This window comes from Aquarana catesbeiana, linkage group LG12 (genome assembly GCF_042186555.1).
Source record: "Aquarana catesbeiana isolate 2022-GZ linkage group LG12, ASM4218655v1, whole genome shotgun sequence".
Classification (NCBI taxonomy): domain Eukaryota; kingdom Metazoa; phylum Chordata; class Amphibia; order Anura; family Ranidae; genus Aquarana; species Aquarana catesbeiana.
In genome coordinates this window covers 52,962,221-52,982,114 of record NC_133335.1, presented here as the reverse complement: position 1 = coordinate 52,982,114, position 19,894 = coordinate 52,962,221, and the positions used below count along the sequence as shown (strand labels likewise).

The window sequence follows — 19,894 nt, the reverse complement described above, 5'->3', positions numbered from 1 at the left end:
TATCTCCAATGGACACATATGGCAAAAAAAAAAAAAAAAAAACTATATAGGGGTTTTACCCATTTCCTACTGTGATATTGGGGGATTGTTAGCTCAGTAGAAGCAATTTTAGTGAGTCCATGCCAGTCCGAGCTGTGGTTTGGGGCCTGTTGGTACACTTTTATTAAAAAGACTCAAAAAGAAAGACAGTTCAAATAAAAAGAGTTGCCCACGCAGGGCATTCTCATCATAGCAAGTAATGTAAAATACTGAGCCAACTCGTTCTCTCTTCAGCAACACCGCTATTTAGGCCTTAACCTTGACTTTTGGCTGGACCTTCTTACACAGTACCCAGCTTTCCTGGCTTTTCTCAGGCTTTTTTTGTTGCAGCACCCTGCTGCAAGGGCCCACTCCCTGCCCTCTCAATAAGGGTTCTCCTGACACCCCAGGCTCTCTTGCTCTTCTGAGGCCTCCAGATTCCCTGAGTCCCCTGGGCTCACCTAGTCATCTTGGCTCTCTCAGGCTTAATTTTGGCTTAACTGTCTTGACTCTTGTCTTATGGACAAGGAATCTCTCCTCCAACATGGAGTGCTATCTCTTGGGTGGAGTACATCTATCTCCTGATGGGAGCTGCACTATGACCTGGTCCTTTTTTATAAGGCCTGCGTGCACCTGCACTCTCAGCCTGTCAGTCTTCTATAAGACCTGGACACTTGGGTGGAGGTTTCTTTCATACAAAACCTCTTTGGAATCTCCAAACCCCAGAAGCCAATCTGGTGAATACCAAAACCCTGGAGAGAGTTGAAAAACCACCTTTCAAATGTAACCTTGATGGAGCCAGGTATATGCTAGGTAGTACTTAGTGCCAGAATGCCTTACTAAAATAAACCTCGATGCTTCATCCTCTTGCTTCCGGGGTTGTGGCCAGGTGGGGACCGACCTCCACACATAGTGAACCTGTCCCAAAGTCAGGTGCTTTTGGATACGGGTCCATTCCTTAACACACTCCATGACCATGGTCAACATTACTAAAGATGCTCAGATTAAATGAGCCAGTGAAAAATATCCTGAGACACACTCAAACTCTGATATGCTTTATGTTTTTGGCAGCCAAAATCGCAATAGCTACTGCTTGGAAAAGTCCAGTGTTAGACTTGGCCTAGATGAAGCGTAAGTTGACTTGGATTATGCTTAATGAAAGGACTGCGAGTGTCCTACGGAATAAAATATCGTTATTTGACAAGATATGGAACCCCTGGCTTTCTTACTTACAGGTGCTGGATAACTAAAGGTGATCTCTTGGTGAGATGGTGATGGATTCCTGGACGGGCACACCCCTGACTCCCCATTCTCTCTTCTCTTCCTTTTGTCTTTCTATTTTTCTCAAGTGCTTAAGAAATTTTTGACGGGACACCCTGACTTTTGGTTTTCTTGTTTGACTTTCATATGTGATACAATGCAGTATAGAAATTGAAAATGTTTACGTTTATTGAATCTACAGATATCAGCACCATCAAGGGGACTGCACTGGAAATGGTGTCTAGGGATCATTCTCCAGTTTGTTATTTATCCTTAAGTCAGGATTGTCCCCTACTGCACCTGCAGACTATCCTTTGTTTACCTCGCTGCTAGTATCCATGCTGGACTATGATGTGAGACTGTATTATTGTCCATTTGATCTTGATATTATTGTTGGTTTCCATTACCTCCTGACAGCGCAGCATTGTACAAGCGAATTGTTTTGTATTACTTTTTTCATTGAAAATTAATCAAAACGATTGAAACAGAAAAAACACCTTTCTCCATTCAGAATCAATATTCCTGAGCCCTTGGCATACCTTTAAACCCTGTGTCACTTATATTACCATTTTCACAGTGGCAGGGCCTTACACTGTCACAATACTAGTTTCAAAATAAAGAGTGAGAGGATAAAATAATGAGAAAAAAAGTTTTGCTAGGATGCCTTGAAGAGATCTTAGATACTGGGGAAATGGAAAAAAAGCAAAATAAAACTGAGATACTTTCTTTTTTTTTCCATAATACTTCTTGACTAAATTGCTTCTTTAAGGAGCCAGAGAGGAGTGAAAGGAGGCTGAAAATTAAGCATTGAGCAGGGGGGCTTATCTTTCCATTCTGAGTAGATGTAAGAGAAATATTTTGAAATATTTTAAACTATAATTATTGCTTTACTGCCTACTATACTACATAGTCCTTTGAAGAACATGTTGACTATTTAAACAATTCCCTTTTTGAATGGAGCTTACAGGCGTTCAACTCTCAGCTCCATATTAGTTCTCAAAATAATAGAAGTCTATGGGGTATGCAAAAGAAGAAAGTGCCACAACCATTGAATACGTCCAGTACTGTAGAGGGCTTACAAAAGTGGGTTTTTCAACTTGTTTGGGGCGACCAGAACTCCCCATTCTTTAGGACTTTATGTAGATATGGGTTGAAGTATGTACTGGACACCAAATGAAGTGACCAGGATATCATACGAATTAGGCACTAGGGATGAGCCCGTGCGCCGTACACCGAAAAATATGCGGCGTTCGCAGAAAATTCGAAAGCCACGAAACGCTGTTAAAGTCTATGGGGAACTAACATGAAAAACCAAAAGTTCTCATTTTAAAGGCTTATATGCAACCTTTTGCCATAAAAAGTGTTTGGGGGCCCGGGTCCTGCCCCAGGGGACATGTATCAATGCAAAAAAAAGTTTTAAAAACGGGTGTTTTTTTCTGGACCAGTGGTTTTAATCACTGACTTTGGGGGGGCCACACCATTTTTTTTTTTTAATGTTGGCTCGGGGTTCCCCTTAAAATCCATACCAGACCTGAAGGGGGACCCCTACGCCATTTTTTTAAAAAAATTTGACGCAGGGTTCCCCTTTATATCCATGGAGGGGGTGGGGAACCCATGCCATTTTTTTCAATGTTTTTTATCTACATTGACGGGACCGGACAATACATTACAGCCACAAGCAGTTTTAAATTACTTTATTTCCTTTAGAAATGTGATTTTGCTGCGGTAGTGTTATAAACACGGGAAAGATGAGCTACTTTAAAGGCATACTAAGGAGACCCCCGAGGCACGATATTTAAAGGAATATTTCATTTTTATTGTTTCACTTTAGGCATTATTAAAATCACTGCTCCTGAAAAAAAAAAAAAGTTTTTAAAACTTTTGTTTGCATTGATACATGTCCCCTGAGGGAGGACCCGGGTCCCAAACACTTTTTATGACAATAACTTGCATATAACCCTTTAAAATGAGCACTTTCGATTTTTCATGTTCGTGTCCCATAGACTTTAATGGTGTTCCTCATACAAATTTTTTGCCTGTTCACAAACCGAACCGGGGAGTATTCTGCTCATCCCTATTAGGCACCAGTGACTGCTGCAATGTCACCCAATCAGTATTATATCCCAGTCACTCCTCTTTTTTGTTTCCAATACATCCTTAAATCCATCTCTACATAAACCCAGAGAAAGGGGGGTTTTGAGCCCCCAAAATGTTTTCAATACCCATTTTTGTATCATTCCCAATAAACTCTTGTCTTTCATATACCCTAGAGACTTTGCCTGGGGATATAATGCGATGAAAAACAGCCCCAAAAGGCTTTACCCCTTGCATCATTATATCCTGGTCACCTTGGAATCCAGATCTCCTACAACAAAAATAATAGAAGGGTTGGTTTAAAATAGAATAGCCATGGGCAAATAATAGACCTTCTGGGTTTCTAAACCTTGGTCGGTGAAGTTAGATATCAAAATAGGAAGTTTACAATGGCCTTTACACATCTTATGCTTGGTCCCCAACATGTTATTGAGCCACTATAATAAATAATGAAGCAGCTCATAATGTTAAAAGGTGTAGTCTGACTTACTTTTATGGGCTTTATGTCCAGATGCTACTCCATGCTTCTATCAGTCTTCCTAGACAGATTCCCCCTGGGGGCGGTGAGTAAATGGGAGAGGGATATAGGTACCTTTGAGGATGAACAGTGGGAGGAGGCCCTGCAGGCGGTCCAGATGTGCTCCCTCAATGTGGCTCAACGCCTGTCTCAGCTATACATTGTGCTGCGGGTACATTTCCGACCAGCTAGACTGTTCAGGATGGGGGTGAGATTGAACTTGAACTGCCCCAGGTGTCTAAGGGACCATGGGGATCTTATTCATTTGTTATGGCACTGTCCCAAGCTGCATTTATTTTGGACAGGAGTTCTGAATACTGTCAATAGAGTTTTCCAGGTCACTGTACCGACGGAACCTAAACCATGTATATTGGGTATTTTGGATGACCTCCCAATTGATGATCATCCAAAGCAGGCTATTGCTAGAGCTCATCCTTAGTCATTGGATGACAGAATGGATAGCTCAGACAGGGGACACTCTATAGTTGGAGACGTTTATCTTGCAACATAGAGGAGGCTCTAGCAGGTTTGATACACTGTGGTCACCCTGGTTAGATACCCCTGGCCTCTCTCCTGTAGACCTTGTCTTGGATAGACTAGTAATATAATGACATTAGTATAGCAGCTTTGGGGGTACCTGCAAGCTTGTTATTAAGCAATCCCTGATAGGATATGCACTGGCGGTATATAGGTTCTACTTAATTCTTGCCATATGATGTTGTGAAGTGATTGCTGCTTATAATGGATATGACACTGTATTCTCTGTAATCAGAATTTATGACAGATGTTGATGTTTTCTGTATGTTTTATTTTTCTTAAATAAACTTCTTTAAGAAGAAAAAAAAAAGTGTTGTTTACCCCTTCTGGGTTTGGAGAGACCTTAGTAAGCATCCTTGACTGTTAGGTGGACGACCATTGCTGAATGTTGCATCAGTACAAGTTCAGTCTAGTGGCAGTTTTTTGCAGTGGACATCTGAACTCAGAAACTGCTGCTTCTGTCCCTTCAACTATATTCGCCCTGAATAACAATTAGCCTAAATTCTCCACTTAATGGTTATACAACCCCCTCAGGATACTTAGTCCTCGATAATTATAAGCTTTAAACCTGAAGAAAAAAAAAACCTGCCCTAGGGACTTCTACAGATCATAAATATCCGTGAATATCACAATTATGTACCAAAAAATAAGTAAGGCAAGAGCTTATTCCCTATAAGCTGGACTGAGGAGGAAGTCTGGGACAGCGCTTGAGCATTGAGAGGGTAAGTGGAGATTTTTTTTTTTTTTTTATATGAGGAGGTCTGTAAATTTAAAAAAAAGGTCTTCCATTACTACTTTAATACCTTCCTATTGGGTCGGCGGCCAGTAAAATCTTCAATCTCTTGAGGTGCTTCTGGTATGCAACACACTCTTCCTAAAAAGAGAGAGAAGATTTTACAACATGACCTTGTTCTATGCTTGGAATTGTGGTTCCTCCTGTTGGCTGCTATACCACTAAAGAACACAGTAATGACGTAGCGGATAATGGGAGAAACCACAGCCCCCACCAGAGACCAGGTATCTTCTACAGCATCTGTAGCCTTACAAGAGAACAAAGGTAAATATTAGATTTTCTTTTACAGGCCATTTGTGATTTAATGATGTCATTCTAGCAACAGGGTAATTTTTAAAGTTACATTGCACGCAACAGTAAAAAATATAAATATAATATGTAAATAAATTAATTCAGTTATGTATTCATTAAAAACATAGTTACATTTATTTTTAAATGCAATTAGTGCAAGTAGCTGAAACTGACTTGATATCAGCTTGTTATTATTCCTTCAACATTAGAACTCAAACTGGTAGAAAGTCAATCAGTCCCTGCCTCTTGCACATGTGCTGACAAGGAATATACAGACAGAAGAGGGACAGTTCATTCATGTGTTGCTCCTTGATCGTCCGATTACAGAATGGGGGCAGGCAGGTGACCAAGCAGTATTGTCTAACTGCAGTTAAGAAAATTAAGGCCACCAGTTTGGGTGCAACCTGTAACACACATATGCATTAGAAAATGAGGGTCAAGTCAGAACTCTTTATCTTCATTTATGCTCCAAGGAAGTATCGCATAAGGCGCCAAAGCCATTAGAACAGCACAACTTCAAATTAACTAGCAGCCTCCACATGATACATGGGCTGCCATTATTGACAACATTGTGAAAATACTAGTAGCCTATCTGTCATGTTGATTCTCTGTCTTCAGTACATTCTGCATCATGGACCCCGAATACGAATGCCGACCAAGAGTTCTGATTTTGCTAACTGCATACTTATGAAATAGATATCTGTTTGAGCTGTTTCTACATTTTCAACATCAGTAAAATTATATGTTTTTTATATATATGGAATGTACAATTATTACTAATGTGTTCTTATTCATGCCATAAGTGCGATATGTGACTGTCTCTCACTCTGATGTTCATTATCTCTGCCCTCTGCTGCCAAATGTGGTTTCTTTGACATTGGCCGTTAACTCACTATGGGCTACGTATTGTGTAGTGGTCTTTTTTTCGAAAACCTCTTTGACATTGTGATATCCAGGGGGGCGCAAATCAGGTGCCAGGACATTACTCAGCTCTCATTAAGCTGGTTAAACTGATTAGTACTCAGTACCACTAATTATCAGCGGCAGCATCTGTTACTGCTTGGGCTTTGCAGGTAAGGGGCCATCAATAAAGACAAAGTGAGGAGGGAGGCTGGAAAATGCTAGGGGAAATGGAAAACTGGAAATGAAAAAGGATGCAAGGAAACTAAGGTAGAGGGGCTGACGTGTAAATGTGGGGGTTGACCAGAACAATCAATGAGGTTTCTACTTTTAGCTGCCAGAAAAAAAGGAAGTTGATTGGTTGTAATGAGCAATGTGTTTGATAAATCGGCCATATAATGTTCAAGAAGCTCTACTATGAGATTCAATGAAAACTCAGAAGCTAAAGCTAGGGGATTGCCTTTTGTACTAGTGCTAGGATTTCTAGGTCCTTCAGCATAACCCAGTTCTCCAACATAAATCAGATCCTCTAACATGAACCAGTCCTCCAACATAACCCGGGTCCTCCAACATGACCCAATGTGCTATTCTGATTACACACACCTGCTAGTGATCAATAGTCAATGGTCTCTTGGAAAAGATTTGGTTAAATGTTGTGTGAGTGTTGTCAGAAAGGCAGACATATTCAGGAGCCAAATTTATATTTGCTGGAGTCAGCTATAGTATAGAGTAGGTATTGGGGTTCAGCAAAGATCCTTTTTGCAACTTGATGTACTTTTCACTTTTATATCTGGCTCAGAAAATGCACCATGTTTAATTAAGGAATAGCTGTGGAATAAGTAAGCCACCAGATGTACAGTCTGTTGGCTAGGGATTTTCATAGGCTTCATACTTTGTTTCAATATTACAACAAATTGAATAAAGTAATAATAAATATTTCTTATAAATTGTATTTGTGATTATGCTGATGGAAGACATTTACTATCTGTTTATTATTCCTAGGTGATCTGTGGGCCGGAAGACTCCCCTGGTGATCCTGATGATGAAGACCAATCAGAAGCTAAGCCTCAGCCGAGACCACGAATCCCTCGGAAAAAAGCTTCCTCCCCAACCCGGCCTCGTAGTTCCAACCCGTTAAACTCTACAGTTCTTCAACTTCTGTCTAACTCCCCAGAATTTTGGGATGTCCTGAACAGTCTTTCAGATATAGATCACAATCAAGAACCTCCAGTTCCAGCAAGGGTCCGACGCCAGTCTGTGCTCAGGTCAACCGGAAGAGCAAAGAAAGTCTTTGGTTGGGGTGACTTTTATTCCAATATCAAGACTGTAAAGCTTAATCTTCTCATCACTGGGAAAGTGGTGGACCATGGGAATGGCTCCTTCAGTGTCTTCTTCCTTCACAACTCAACTGGCCAGGGAAATGTATCTGTCAGTCTTGTTCCACCATCCAAAGTTCTCGACTTTGATCTGGAGCAGCAGATGTATGCCGAAGCAAAGGAATCAAAAATCTTCAACTGCCGTGTGGAGTTTGAAAAAGTGGATAAAGCAATTAAGACAGGTCTGTGTCCTCATGATCCGTCAAAGACCTGCCATCAGCAGCAAACTCGTAGCAAGGTCGCTTGGACATGTTCACATCCTTTCAAGATTGTTTGCGTGTATGTCTCCTTTTACACCACAGATTACAGACTAGTGCAAAAGGTCTGCCCTGACTATAACTATCACAGCAGTTCTCCATACTCACCATCAGGCTGAACTGAAATTCTAAGTGCTGGTAGCAATTAAATAGCCTAGATTGGCTAACTTTGGGTCTACCTTTTATGGACTTCCTGTGCCTTGGTCTGGTCCATTGTGGTGTGTGTACTTGTGGAGAAAGTGGGAAAAAAAGCTGTGTAAGTGATGTGCTGGACATCAACTTGAACCACTTCAATATACACACACTGTAACAAATATATTGTTATTCCCCCGTTGATATGAATTAATGTTTGATCTCCCAGAAAACCTAAATGGAGCTCCAAAATCTCATTCATGTCAGTTTTTAAATTCAAATAATAACTGCTTTCATCTTTACTAGAACAGATACAGGTTCTCGGAATAGAAATAAATATGGGTGGGCATTATAATGATCCAAAACCCAGTTCTGTGAAAGTATAAAAAGGTTGGCTAATTATCTAAACTCATATTTTGGTCCGTCACATCACCCCCTTCACTCTCTAGAGCAGTGGTTTACAATCTTGCTATAGTTTGTCTGGTAAATAACAAACCCCGGTCTGAAAGGGTTTACATTTGTTGCCAGTGAATCCAAAATGTGTGCATATACTGACAGCTCATTCTTTAGAGTATACATTAAAAATAATAAACCTTAATCAATATTTTATGCAAATATAGTATTTCAAAAGATTTATATTTTTTGTAGAGTTTAGCTTGTGAGTCGTAAGTCCCGTTAGTCTTTCATATGAACCTCTACAACAAGGCTGGGTAAATCCCAAGACTAACCCGTATACCTAAAATATTACACTTGGCTTCTGATCTTTTACAGGTTGTCACCTTATAAGGTATAGGAGGCCTACAATGTGGCCCCCGACATAACCAACGGGTCGAATATAATATTCAGTATATGCAACACTAATGAAGTCCATTATGAACAGCAGATATATTAAAGAAGAAGGATAGAGACTGGGGACAGGCTACTGGTGTGGTTGGAAACAAGCTGCAGGGGACAGTCGGAGATAAGGGACATGTTACATATACGACCACTAGAGATAGACAGCCATTACAGTCCCTTTCTAACTCCCATTACTTGCCGCTGGGGTCTGAGGGTTGAAGGTTGGGCACCAGGGTTTTGGAGGCTCTTCTAGGCTTTTTGGAAATGCCCTTTGGCTTTGCTTATTGAATGGACCACATGAAGTGTGGCTTTCTACATCCCTGTCCTGGAGGTACACTAACCACAGGTTGGAAAACCCTGCTCTAGCACAATAACTTAGGTGGCTTCTATAGGCAAAATACCCTTTTTCCTTGTACTGCTAGACTCCAGATATGTTCCTATGTACTACATATGGACACCTAGTTAACCTGTCAGATTATATATAGCCCGTTTTCAGAAGTTGTGACGTTATTACGAACCAGTCATCCTGAAATGCAATTTTTCAGCCTTCTTTCCATTAGTAACACTTCTTTTCCAGCCAAATTAGAAGATAGTATAGGCATGTATGACTGTTTCAAAGAAAGCTACAACTCTCTCCATTCATCCTATCTCCCATAGGTTGTATAGTGACAACATTTGCCAACATTGTGAAGCATAACCCATGACGATAATACCTCAGCCTGTGCTAATGTAAGCTGTGTGGTCTCTGCTTGTTATAATAGACACATGTAACTATATAATACAGTCACATATTATAGTCCACCATGTCACCAATAACTCCTCATTGACTATAGTTAATGTCATTCTGCTCCACTGGGATTTATTTATGAAACTAATAAACTGGTACAAAGGGCAATGATTGTGTCCACAGGGTGAACCAGAGTAACAAATCAGATTCAACTTTACTATACAAGAAAAAACATGAAAGCCAATTGGTTGCTATGAGTGCAATTTACGCATAGTCATTTTGTGCTATAATGCCTTTAAAGAAGCCTATTAAACATTTATTTAATAAAACAGTGTAAAGCACAACGATGATGATGATAAACTATAGCTGCTGCTTCGTTGCACAGTGCTCTTTGCCTGTAACACTTTTTAAACAAAACATTATTTCTTACTAAATGATATCTTTGGCTCACCTGTCCATCGCATATTAAGAAAACACCTATTATTAGTGGAAATGAAACCTAACTTAAAATGACAAAGCTTTACTATCACAAATAATATTTTAAAGATAATTCCTTGGAAATAAATTACAGAAAACCCCTGATTTGGAGCCCTCCATGCGTTAATACGAGCAGATCCCAACACCCACGGAGTGGCAGCGCTACTGATTCTCTTTGAGAATGATAAGGTTATATGGTCCATCTGCAGTACCAATGTTCTCCAGCAGGAGGCGAAACCTTTAGCTGTAATTTTTGTCTTATACAAGAGGTTTTCAAAAAGTTTCCGCACTTATATACATATAAATATATATAATAGAGTTGAAAAAAGTGCAAAAACTTTTTGAAGAACCCTTGTACAATGTAGTAGTGGAAAGACCTAAAACATACAGTGTAAGGACTTTTCCTATTCTAAAGTGAATACAATTGAATGGTGGCACCCTTTTAATGGATTGAGAGGAGTATGTTCCTGGGTCAAAACAACATGAAATTACATTAATCCCTTTAAAGTGTATGCGTAACTAAAGCTTTTGGATTGATTGGGTAAAGGTTAGAACCCCTGTCCGTTTTCACTGCGATCTGGGCTTGGATAACCCTCAGGTACTTTTCTTATTTTGATCCACAGGGTAAAAAGTGCTTTTTGCAACCCTTTATATCCAATCCTATTTAAAGCAAATCTAAACTCCAAAACAAAAATGTTATATATTGCAGCTTACTAGTCCCTATGTGTGGTAGCTACATTAGTTTCTCTTTATTTAATCTTTTTTTACCATTATTTTCGCCTAGTAATCCTCCAGGTAACAAACTTCCAGTACTAGGATGGCTACGCTCACTCCTCCACTGTATCTATGGAGGGCAACATAGTTGTCACCCATGATGGGCTCCAAACATGCCTTCATTTATGTATGTCCATTAGATGAGGGATGAGGAGTTAAATAGTTCACATAACATAACATTGTTTGTTCTTTCAGTTGATCTCAGAAAAAGTGACAAGAACATGGCATTTCTGGCAAGATCAGCAGGTCTCGTGTGTACTTGCTGAAATGTTTATTTTCTGAAAAATTAAGACAATGCAGCCACCACATATGTATGATGACAGGTGCACTTTAATTTGCGTATATTCAAAAAGTGTAATCATATAACTTAAAAATATGCCACCATCACACAGTCACTGTCCAAAGACTGAATGGAGGAGAAGGAACTCTGGCATCGAAAATTTCAAACATTTCAAGATTTTATTGATAAACCAGATAAAAACAGCCAATGTAGTACTTATAAAAACATGTTCTTAGGTATATTCAATATTAAATATATGATTTTAAACCATGATGATATCTCAGATATACTACAGATAGAATTCAGTGTCTATGGACCCACATCTACGATTTCCGCAGCGTAATTCCGCTTCTTCAGGACAGAGTTATAAGGCAGATATCAGAGTTTTATTATTCAGTGTTCTAAACACTCATCCAGAATAAATATATATAATGTTATAAATGCCCAATAGTAATAATAATTAAAAAAATATATTAACATTGTTACATGTGAATTTAAAGCCCAATTTTGGGCAAAAAAAAATTTCCCCATGCCCACACTGCATGGGTCAACTGCTCTTTTTTGTCTAGGACAGGGGTCTCCAAACCTTCTAAACACAGGACCAGTTTACTTTAGGGGGGCTGGTCTGTGGCCAGTGGGAGTAGAAAATTAGAAAATGTGCTGGCGTCGATAACAATGCCCCTTCATTAGTGTCCATGACAGTGGTGGCTGGTGCTCAAGAAAATTGGGAGGGTGGGTGGCCCGCGGCCACCCCAGCCAGGCACCCCCCCTTCCCCCCAGCCAGCCAACCATCCTCCCCCCATACCCCCCCCCCCCGGCGCTTGCCTGCCGCTTCCCCTCCCCCGACGCACGATCGCCGCATTGCCCGTCCGCTGCCTGCCAGGCCCCCCACCAGCCCCTGCACTTACCCGATCCAGGTTGCGTCTTCCCCCCGCGTCTCCTCCCGAGCCCCGGCGGTCGCTTCTCCTCCCAGCCAGTCAGGGCTTATTACCTGTGGCCAATTAGGACTCCTGGCTAATTCGGTCTCAGGACCCGCTTCCTGATTGGCCGGGAGGAGAAACAGGAAGACATTAGCGATACAACTGGGTGGGCTTGGGGTGCAGTGCTCTGCGCCACGAGCTCACCCTTTTTGAAGCCGATTAGAGCCAGAGGCTAAAAATTAAAAAAAAAAAATTGGAATCCAGGCGTCCGGCGCCCTTCATCAAGATTAGGGGCCAGACGCATGGCTTTAGGGGGGTGGCATCCCTGCGCCCTGTATGAGCGGCCGCCACTGGTCCATGAACAGGTATAGTGTCCCATCATTGATGTCAGTGGCAGGAATAGTGTCCCATCATTGGTTTCAGTGGGAGGAATAGTATCCCATCATTGGTGTCAGTGAGAGGAATAGTATCCCATCATTGGTGTCGGTGGGAGGAATAGTATTCCATCATTGGTGTCAGTGGGAGGAATAGTATCCCATCATTGGTGTCAGTGGGAGGAATCGTGTCCCATCATTGGTGTCAATGGGAGGAATAGTATCCCATCATTGGTGTCAGTGGGAGGAATAGTATCCCATCATTGGTGTCAGTGGGAGGAATAGTATCCCATCATTGGTGTCAGTGGGAGGAATAGTATCCCATCATTGGTGTCAGTGGGAGGAATAGTATCCCATCATTGGTGTCAGTGGGAGGAATAGTATCCCATCATTGGTGTCAGTGGGAGGAATTGTGTCCCATCATTGGTGTCAGTGGAGGAAGCGTGTCCCATCATTGGTGTCAGTGGGAGGAATATTGCCCAGCTGTTGGTGTCAGTGGCAGTTATTATGCCCCACGGTTGAGTGTCATTGGCTGGTATTTGCCCCAAGGGCTGGATAATGGCAAGCAAAGGCCTGCATCCAGCCCCTGGGCCACAGTTTGGAGACCACTGGTCTAGGGGATTCAAGAACTTTGATCCTCCTTGCACAAAACTGGTTGCTGTGGCTCCTGATGACCCCCCTTTCCCCTGCACTCTAGCAGTCTTGTGTGGTGGACTGTTCCTGACATCATCACGCTCATAGACCTGATCTGGATGTGAGGACATCAGGAACAGTTCACCACTGGATCATGGGGGAGTGCCATTTGCAAGTGGACAGAGGTTCGTTTGGGTATAAGCTTTTCTCCTATCCCTACACAAAAACGAGCAGTTGACCTGTGCAGTGTGAGCAAAGTCTCACACTGCATGGGAAAATGTTTTTTGCCCAGAGTTGGGCTTTAATATTTAGACTTAGAAATACTCACAGGTTGCAATTTCATTATAATAAACCCCCTTCACCCTCCCCCCAAAGGTGTCTTAATTCAGCAAAAAAAAAGTCAAAGATCAGAACACCCAAGAAATAAACTGGCATCTGCAGGTAGAAGTTTCCCCAAAAAATACTTTGGGGTGTATTTATAAAAAGGTTTGCATAGTAAAACCACCTTTCCATACATTATGTGCGAATAGGGAAAAAGCGAATGTTCTTCAATTTCAATTTCAATAGAATGGTTAGGGAACATACCCCATTATGGCCATTAGATGGAGCTTATTATCATAAGAATAAATGTGGTCCTCAGCTCCATCTAGTGGCCATAATGTGAATTTTCCCAAACCCAAGTTTATTTTTTATGAAGGAAAACTAATCTACTTATAGAGGGAATAGAAGGAGACCATTTGATTTTGCCACATTCGCACAGAACAAATGTAACATCAGTATTGCTAGATGAATAGTTATACAACCTTTTTTAATAATAATAAATATTTATTAATAATTGCACCCCCTTAAATTTGATCATATGTAGCACATTAGTTCCCTGTATGCAATTCATCATTAACCAAGGCACACTAAACCCAAGCTGTATTAAGGGAAGGGTCAATTTGATCCTTAACAGTCCTGTTGTCATGCTGAGGACATACCCAATGGGAGAAACAAAAATGTTATTTATTGCATTGTCTCTATCACCAAAGTGGACTTTATGGCAATACAACATTTAAATCTGTATTTATATATTAGAGAAAGAGAACATTAATCACATAAATGTATTCATTAATGAAGCTACATTAATATTGCAATCTCAAACAAGGGTTGTGATAGGATACGTTTGTTTATTACATGTATGTTGCGTGATATATAGCTACCGTTTTTTTGGATAAAATATATATTCTAAGTGGCTAGAGGTCCAGATTTCCATTTTTAAAGTAAAAAAAATAAATTAAAAAAAGTTTTTAAAATACGGAGGTCGCCATTTGTGCGGGAGGGTAACATGACATGTCTACATTAAAGGGTCAGTCTATCTAAAGTTGCCAAGTTAGATAATCTACCGAGTACCCATATTGATCGGTGATCAATATAGGTACTCGGGAGATCGGCGATCAAGAGTTGCCCACCCACTGAGAAGAGTTTCACTTTCTTTGATGGATTTTTCATTTACTATGGAGAATGAGGCAGGAAGAGTGAAACTCCATATAAAGTGGGAAAGGACTTACCACTAAAATCCCCCCCCCCCCCCCCAAAAAAAATGTTGAAAATCAGCAGGAAATGTACCCAAATTTAGATTTAACTGAAGTTCGCTAAATCAGCTTTAGATGGATGGACCCTTTAACCAATCAATTTCCCGGTCATCTCCCCCCCCCCCCCCGCGCCGGGACAGATCGCTCGCGTGTCACTATAATTCCATCGCCAACCTGTTAACGCCTTCCTTGCCAGATCAACAGAAACCAGACAGCTGTTTGCAAAGGATTCTGGGAGCGTCTCCAGTTTAAACATTGATGTTTACGAGTGTACCATATGTTGGGGGTGGGAAATGTTGGTTATATCATTATCGGGGTTCTGTGCAATATGGACATTATTTCTGTACCTTAAAAAAAAAAAAATAATAATGTTGTCTGTGAAAAATAAACAAAACTGCCGACTCTACAATTTTTTTAGCCATTTTTATTTTTTTATTTTCTGTGAGTTGTTTCTGTACGGGGATTATTTTTAAAGTGTTGACAGGTTTCTCTGTGCTGCAAAAGGGAATAATTATAAGCAGAGAGGGCTTAAGGTTAGAGAAGATGGGGAGGAATGGAGCATATGTGTCTATCTACAGATATATAAATATATAAATAAATATATGTTATATAATAAAAAATAAGAATAAAGAAAAAAAAAATATATATATAGCTCTAGATCTAGATCTATATATAGAACTATATATACAGTATCTCACAAAAGTGAGTACACCCCTCACATTTTTGTAAATATTTTATTCTATCTTTTTCATGTGACAACACTGAAGAATTGACACTTTGCTACAATGTAAAGTAGTGAGTGTACAGCTTGTATAACAGTGTAAATTTGTTGTCCCCTCAAAATAACTCAACACACAGCCATTAATGTCTAAACCGCTGGCAACAAAAGTGAATACACCCCTACGTGAAAATGTCCAAATTGGGCTCAATTAGCCATTTTCACCTCCCCGGTGTCATGTGACTCGTTAGTGTTACAAGGTCTCAGGTGTGAATGGGGAGCAGGTGTGTTAAATTTGGTTTTATCGCTCTCACTCTCTCATACTGGTCACTGGAAGGTCAACATGGCACCTCATGGCAAAGAAATCTGAGAATCTAAAAAAAAAGAATTGTTGCTCTACATAAAGATGACCTAGGCCAGTGATGGAGAACCTTTTGAGCCTGAGTGCCCAAACAGCGACACAAAACCAACTTATTTATTTCAAAGTGTCAACATGGAATTAAACCTGCCAGCGGCTCTGTACAGAGGGTGGGACTGATCATCCCTCTGAATGAGCCCTAAGGGACCAAAAATGCACAATTCTGCCCAGAAAAAACCTTTTGTGCTTTTTCAAAGGCATGCATTACGCTCAGAATGCAGGGATCAGGAATGCGTTACGCTCAGAATACTGGGATCAGAGATGCATTGAGGTCAGGATACAGGGATCAGAGATGGATGCATTGTGCTCAGAATACTGGGATCAGAGATGGATGCATTGTGCTCAGAATACTGGGATCAGAGATGGATGCATTGTGCTCAGAATACAGGGATCAGAGATGGATGCATTGTGCTCAGAATACAGGGATCAGAGATGGATGCATTGTGCTCAGAATACTGGGATCAGAGATGGATGCATTGTGCTCAGAATACAGGGATCAGAGATGGATGCATTGTGCTCAGAATACAGGGATCAGAGATGGATGCATTGTGCTCAGAATACAGGGATCAGAGATGGATGCATTGTGCTCAGAATACAGGGATCAGAGATGGATGCATTGTGCTCAGAATACAGGGATCAGAGATGGATGCATTGTGCTCAGAATACTGGGATCTGAGATGGATGCATTGTGCTCAGAATACAGGGATCAGAGATGGATGCATTGTGCTCAGAATACTGGGATCAGAGATGCATTGAGGTCAGAATACAGGGATCAGAGATGCATTGCGCTCAGAATACAGGGATCAGAGATGGATAGATTGTGCTCAGAATACAGGGATTAGAGATGAATGCATTGTGCTCAGAATACAGGCATCAGAGATGCATTGTGCTCAGAATACAGGGATTACAGATGCATTGTGCTCAGAATGCAGGGATCAGAGATGCATTGTGCTCAGAATACAGGAATTAGGAATGCATTGTGCTCAGAATACAGGGATCAGAGATGCATTGCGCTCAGAATACAGGGATTAGGAATGCATTGTGCTCAGAATACAGGGATCAGAGATAGATGCATTGTCCTCAGAATACTGGGATTAGGAATGCATTGTTGTCAGAATACAGGGATCAGAGATGGATGCATTGTGCTCAGAATACAGGGATATAAGATGGATTAATTGTGCTCAGAATATAGGGATATAAGATGGATTCATTGTGCTCAGAATGCAGGGTTTAGAGATGCATTGTGCTCAGAATACAGGGATCCAAGATTATTGCATTGTGCTCAGAGTACTGGGATTAGAGATGCATTGTGCTCAGAATACACATACATAATGACACACTATAGGAGATGGAACCTGGACAGCCTATACCTGTTACCCTAAGGAAAAATCAGGTCTATAAGTAATAATATTATGGTCCTTGTATCAGTAATAGTATTAATGTCCCCATTGCAGATCTGATGGTCTTCACCATTACGTAGGAGCTCATTAACTGTAATCCGATTAGGTGTAGTGGGAAGCAATGGGTTTCTTGTAGTGAGGAAGGCTAAAGATGCCTAAGCACAGTGTTCAAATAGGTTCAGCAAAGTATTCCTAGGGTAGAGATGTCTGTGCAAAGTGTCCCAGTGAAACCGTGACAAAGGGTGGGTAAAGGTTGCTCTCTCACCAACGACCAGACCGATAGGAAGTCTTCCGGCCAGTGACTCGTGTAGCTACACTCGTGCAGCGGATTCGCCGTCTTGATCTCCCGATGTGAAGCTATGTACACCGACTGGCAGGCGACCGAAGTGGTGCTGGATGGATGTCCGATAACAAACGGCAGAGCTAGGCCCCTCTGGTACGGGTTGGCAGGTGGTACACTGCATGGTAGGCCGCTACCCCTCTCTCCATGCACAGAGAGGTCGGTCTCACATCAGGCCCAGGAGAAAGAGAGCCCCGCGCTGGCTATCGCTTCTTTTATAGCTACTCCCAGCAAGCTACCCAATGGCAGCAAAGATCCCTGGGATATGCAGTTCAAGCCCATAATCAGGGAAAGCAATTGTTAGTCTGAGGAACTACTCATCCCATAATCCCTTTTGTTTGGCTCACAAATAAGATGTCAATTGATAACACTGAGCACTAGACGGACATGCTATGAATAGGAATTCCAGAGGATCAGTGTACTTTACTGTGGTAGTCCATATTGGTACAGATGCATTGTGCTCAGAATACAGGGATCAGAGATGAATGCATTGTGCTCAGAATACAGGGATCAGAGATGGATGCATTGTCCTCAGAATACTGGGATCAGAGATGGATGCATTGTGCTCAGAATACTGGGATCAGAGATGGATGCATTGTCCTCAGAATACTGGGATCAGGGGGGGTGATGTGAAGGCCCTTCCAAAAGCAGTGCCCTCTGCACCTTCACATCCCCCCCACATACACAGCAGTGTCCTCTGCGCCCCCCCCCCCCCTTTTCCTCCATAGCACTGCCCTACCTGTGTATGTACAGCCAAAGTCCTCCACATTGCCATGCTTCAGCGCCCAAGCCCCTGCACAGGAAGCCACTCTTCTATTGGCTCTCCAAGTGAAGGAAGGGAGGAGTCATTCTTCTCTTCTTTGGTATCCAGAGGCATTGCGCGCTGCTTACAGCAGATACTCCGTGTCCTTTCAACTGGGCTTCCCTCAGTGCATACAGGGAGGGCTTTACTCACATCTGCCGCCCCACTGCCCAAATGTACTCATGATAGGAAGGGAGGCGGCTCCTCCGCGCCTGCACCACCAGTGCAAGTGACTGCCTTGCTGGGGGATTCCCTCACCTATCCTGGCGACATGTCCACAGAGAGGGCTCGGTGTGCCAACTGTGGAACACGTGCCATAGGTTCGCCATCACTAGCATAGGCTATGAGAAGATTGGCAAGACCATGAAACTGAACTGCAGCATGGTGGCCAAGACCTTACAGCGGTTTAACAGACAGGTTCCACTCAGAACAGGTCTGGCCATGGTCGACCAAAGAAGTTGAGTGCACTTGCTCATATCCAGAGGTTGTCTTTGGGAAAAAGACCTATGAGTGCTGTCAGCATTGCTGCAGAGGTTGAAGGGGTGGGGGTCAGACTGTCAGTGCTCAGACCATACACCGCCCACTGCATCAAATTGGTCTGCATGGCTGTCGTCCTAGAAGGAAGCCTCTTCTAAAGATGATGCACAAGAAAGCCCGCAAACTGTTGAAGACAAGCAGACTAAGGACATGGATTACTATGGAACCATGTCCTGTGGTCTGATGAGACCAAGATAAACGTATTTGGTTCAGATGGTGTCAAGCGTGTGTGGCAGCAACCAGGTGAGGAGTGCAAAGACAAGTGTGTCTTGGCTACAGTCAAGCATGGTGGTGGGAGTGTCATGGTCTGGGGCTGCAGGAGTGCTGCCAGCACTGGGAAGCTACAGTTCATTGAGGGAACCATGAATGCCAACATGTACTGTGACATACTGAAGCAGAGCTTGATCCCCTCCTTTCAGAGAATGGGCCACAGGGCAGTATTCCAATATAACAATCCCAAACACACCTCCAAGATGACCACTGCCTTGCTAAAAAAAGCTGAGAGTAAAGGTGATAGACTGGCCAAGCTTGTCTCCAGACCAAGGGCCAGGACAAGGGGTGGGCAGGTGGTATAATGTGAGGTGGTGGGGGCGCAACAAGGAGATTGGGGGAGGGAATTTGTGTTGAGAGGAGGAATTTGAGGGGTGGCAGGGGGTAAGAATTGTTCTAGGGAAATCTGGGTAGGTGTGCAAGGAGTAGTGGGGGGTGATTTGTGTTGGGAGGGGAGATGGGTGAAGAGGATTTGTGCTAAGATCAGATTTCTTTTTGGAGGGGGTATTTGTGCTAGTAGGGTTGATTGGGGGGTATTTGTGCTAGAAGGGGGGAATTGGAGTGGGGGGGGGTTGTGCTTGGAGGGGAAATTTGAAGCGTAGAAGATTTGTGCAAGGAGGGGGGATGTCAGCATGGGG

The 19,894-nt window shown here is 42.1% G+C and overlaps 1 protein-coding gene across 1 annotated transcript in view; it reads left to right on the top strand.

Annotated features, from left to right (window-relative positions):
• Nucleotides 1–15,180, top strand: part of NXPH3 (neurexophilin 3) — a 34,792-nt gene extending 19,612 nt beyond the window's left edge. Inside the window, exon 2 of the mRNA XM_073607803.1 lies at nucleotides 7,413–15,180. Within this exon, the coding sequence (XP_073463904.1) occupies nucleotides 7,413–8,162 (750 nt within the window). The 3' untranslated portion in view covers nucleotides 8,163–15,180. The remainder of the gene's footprint in view (nucleotides 1–7,412) is intronic.
• The last annotated feature ends 4,714 nt before the right edge of the window (nucleotides 15,181–19,894 follow it).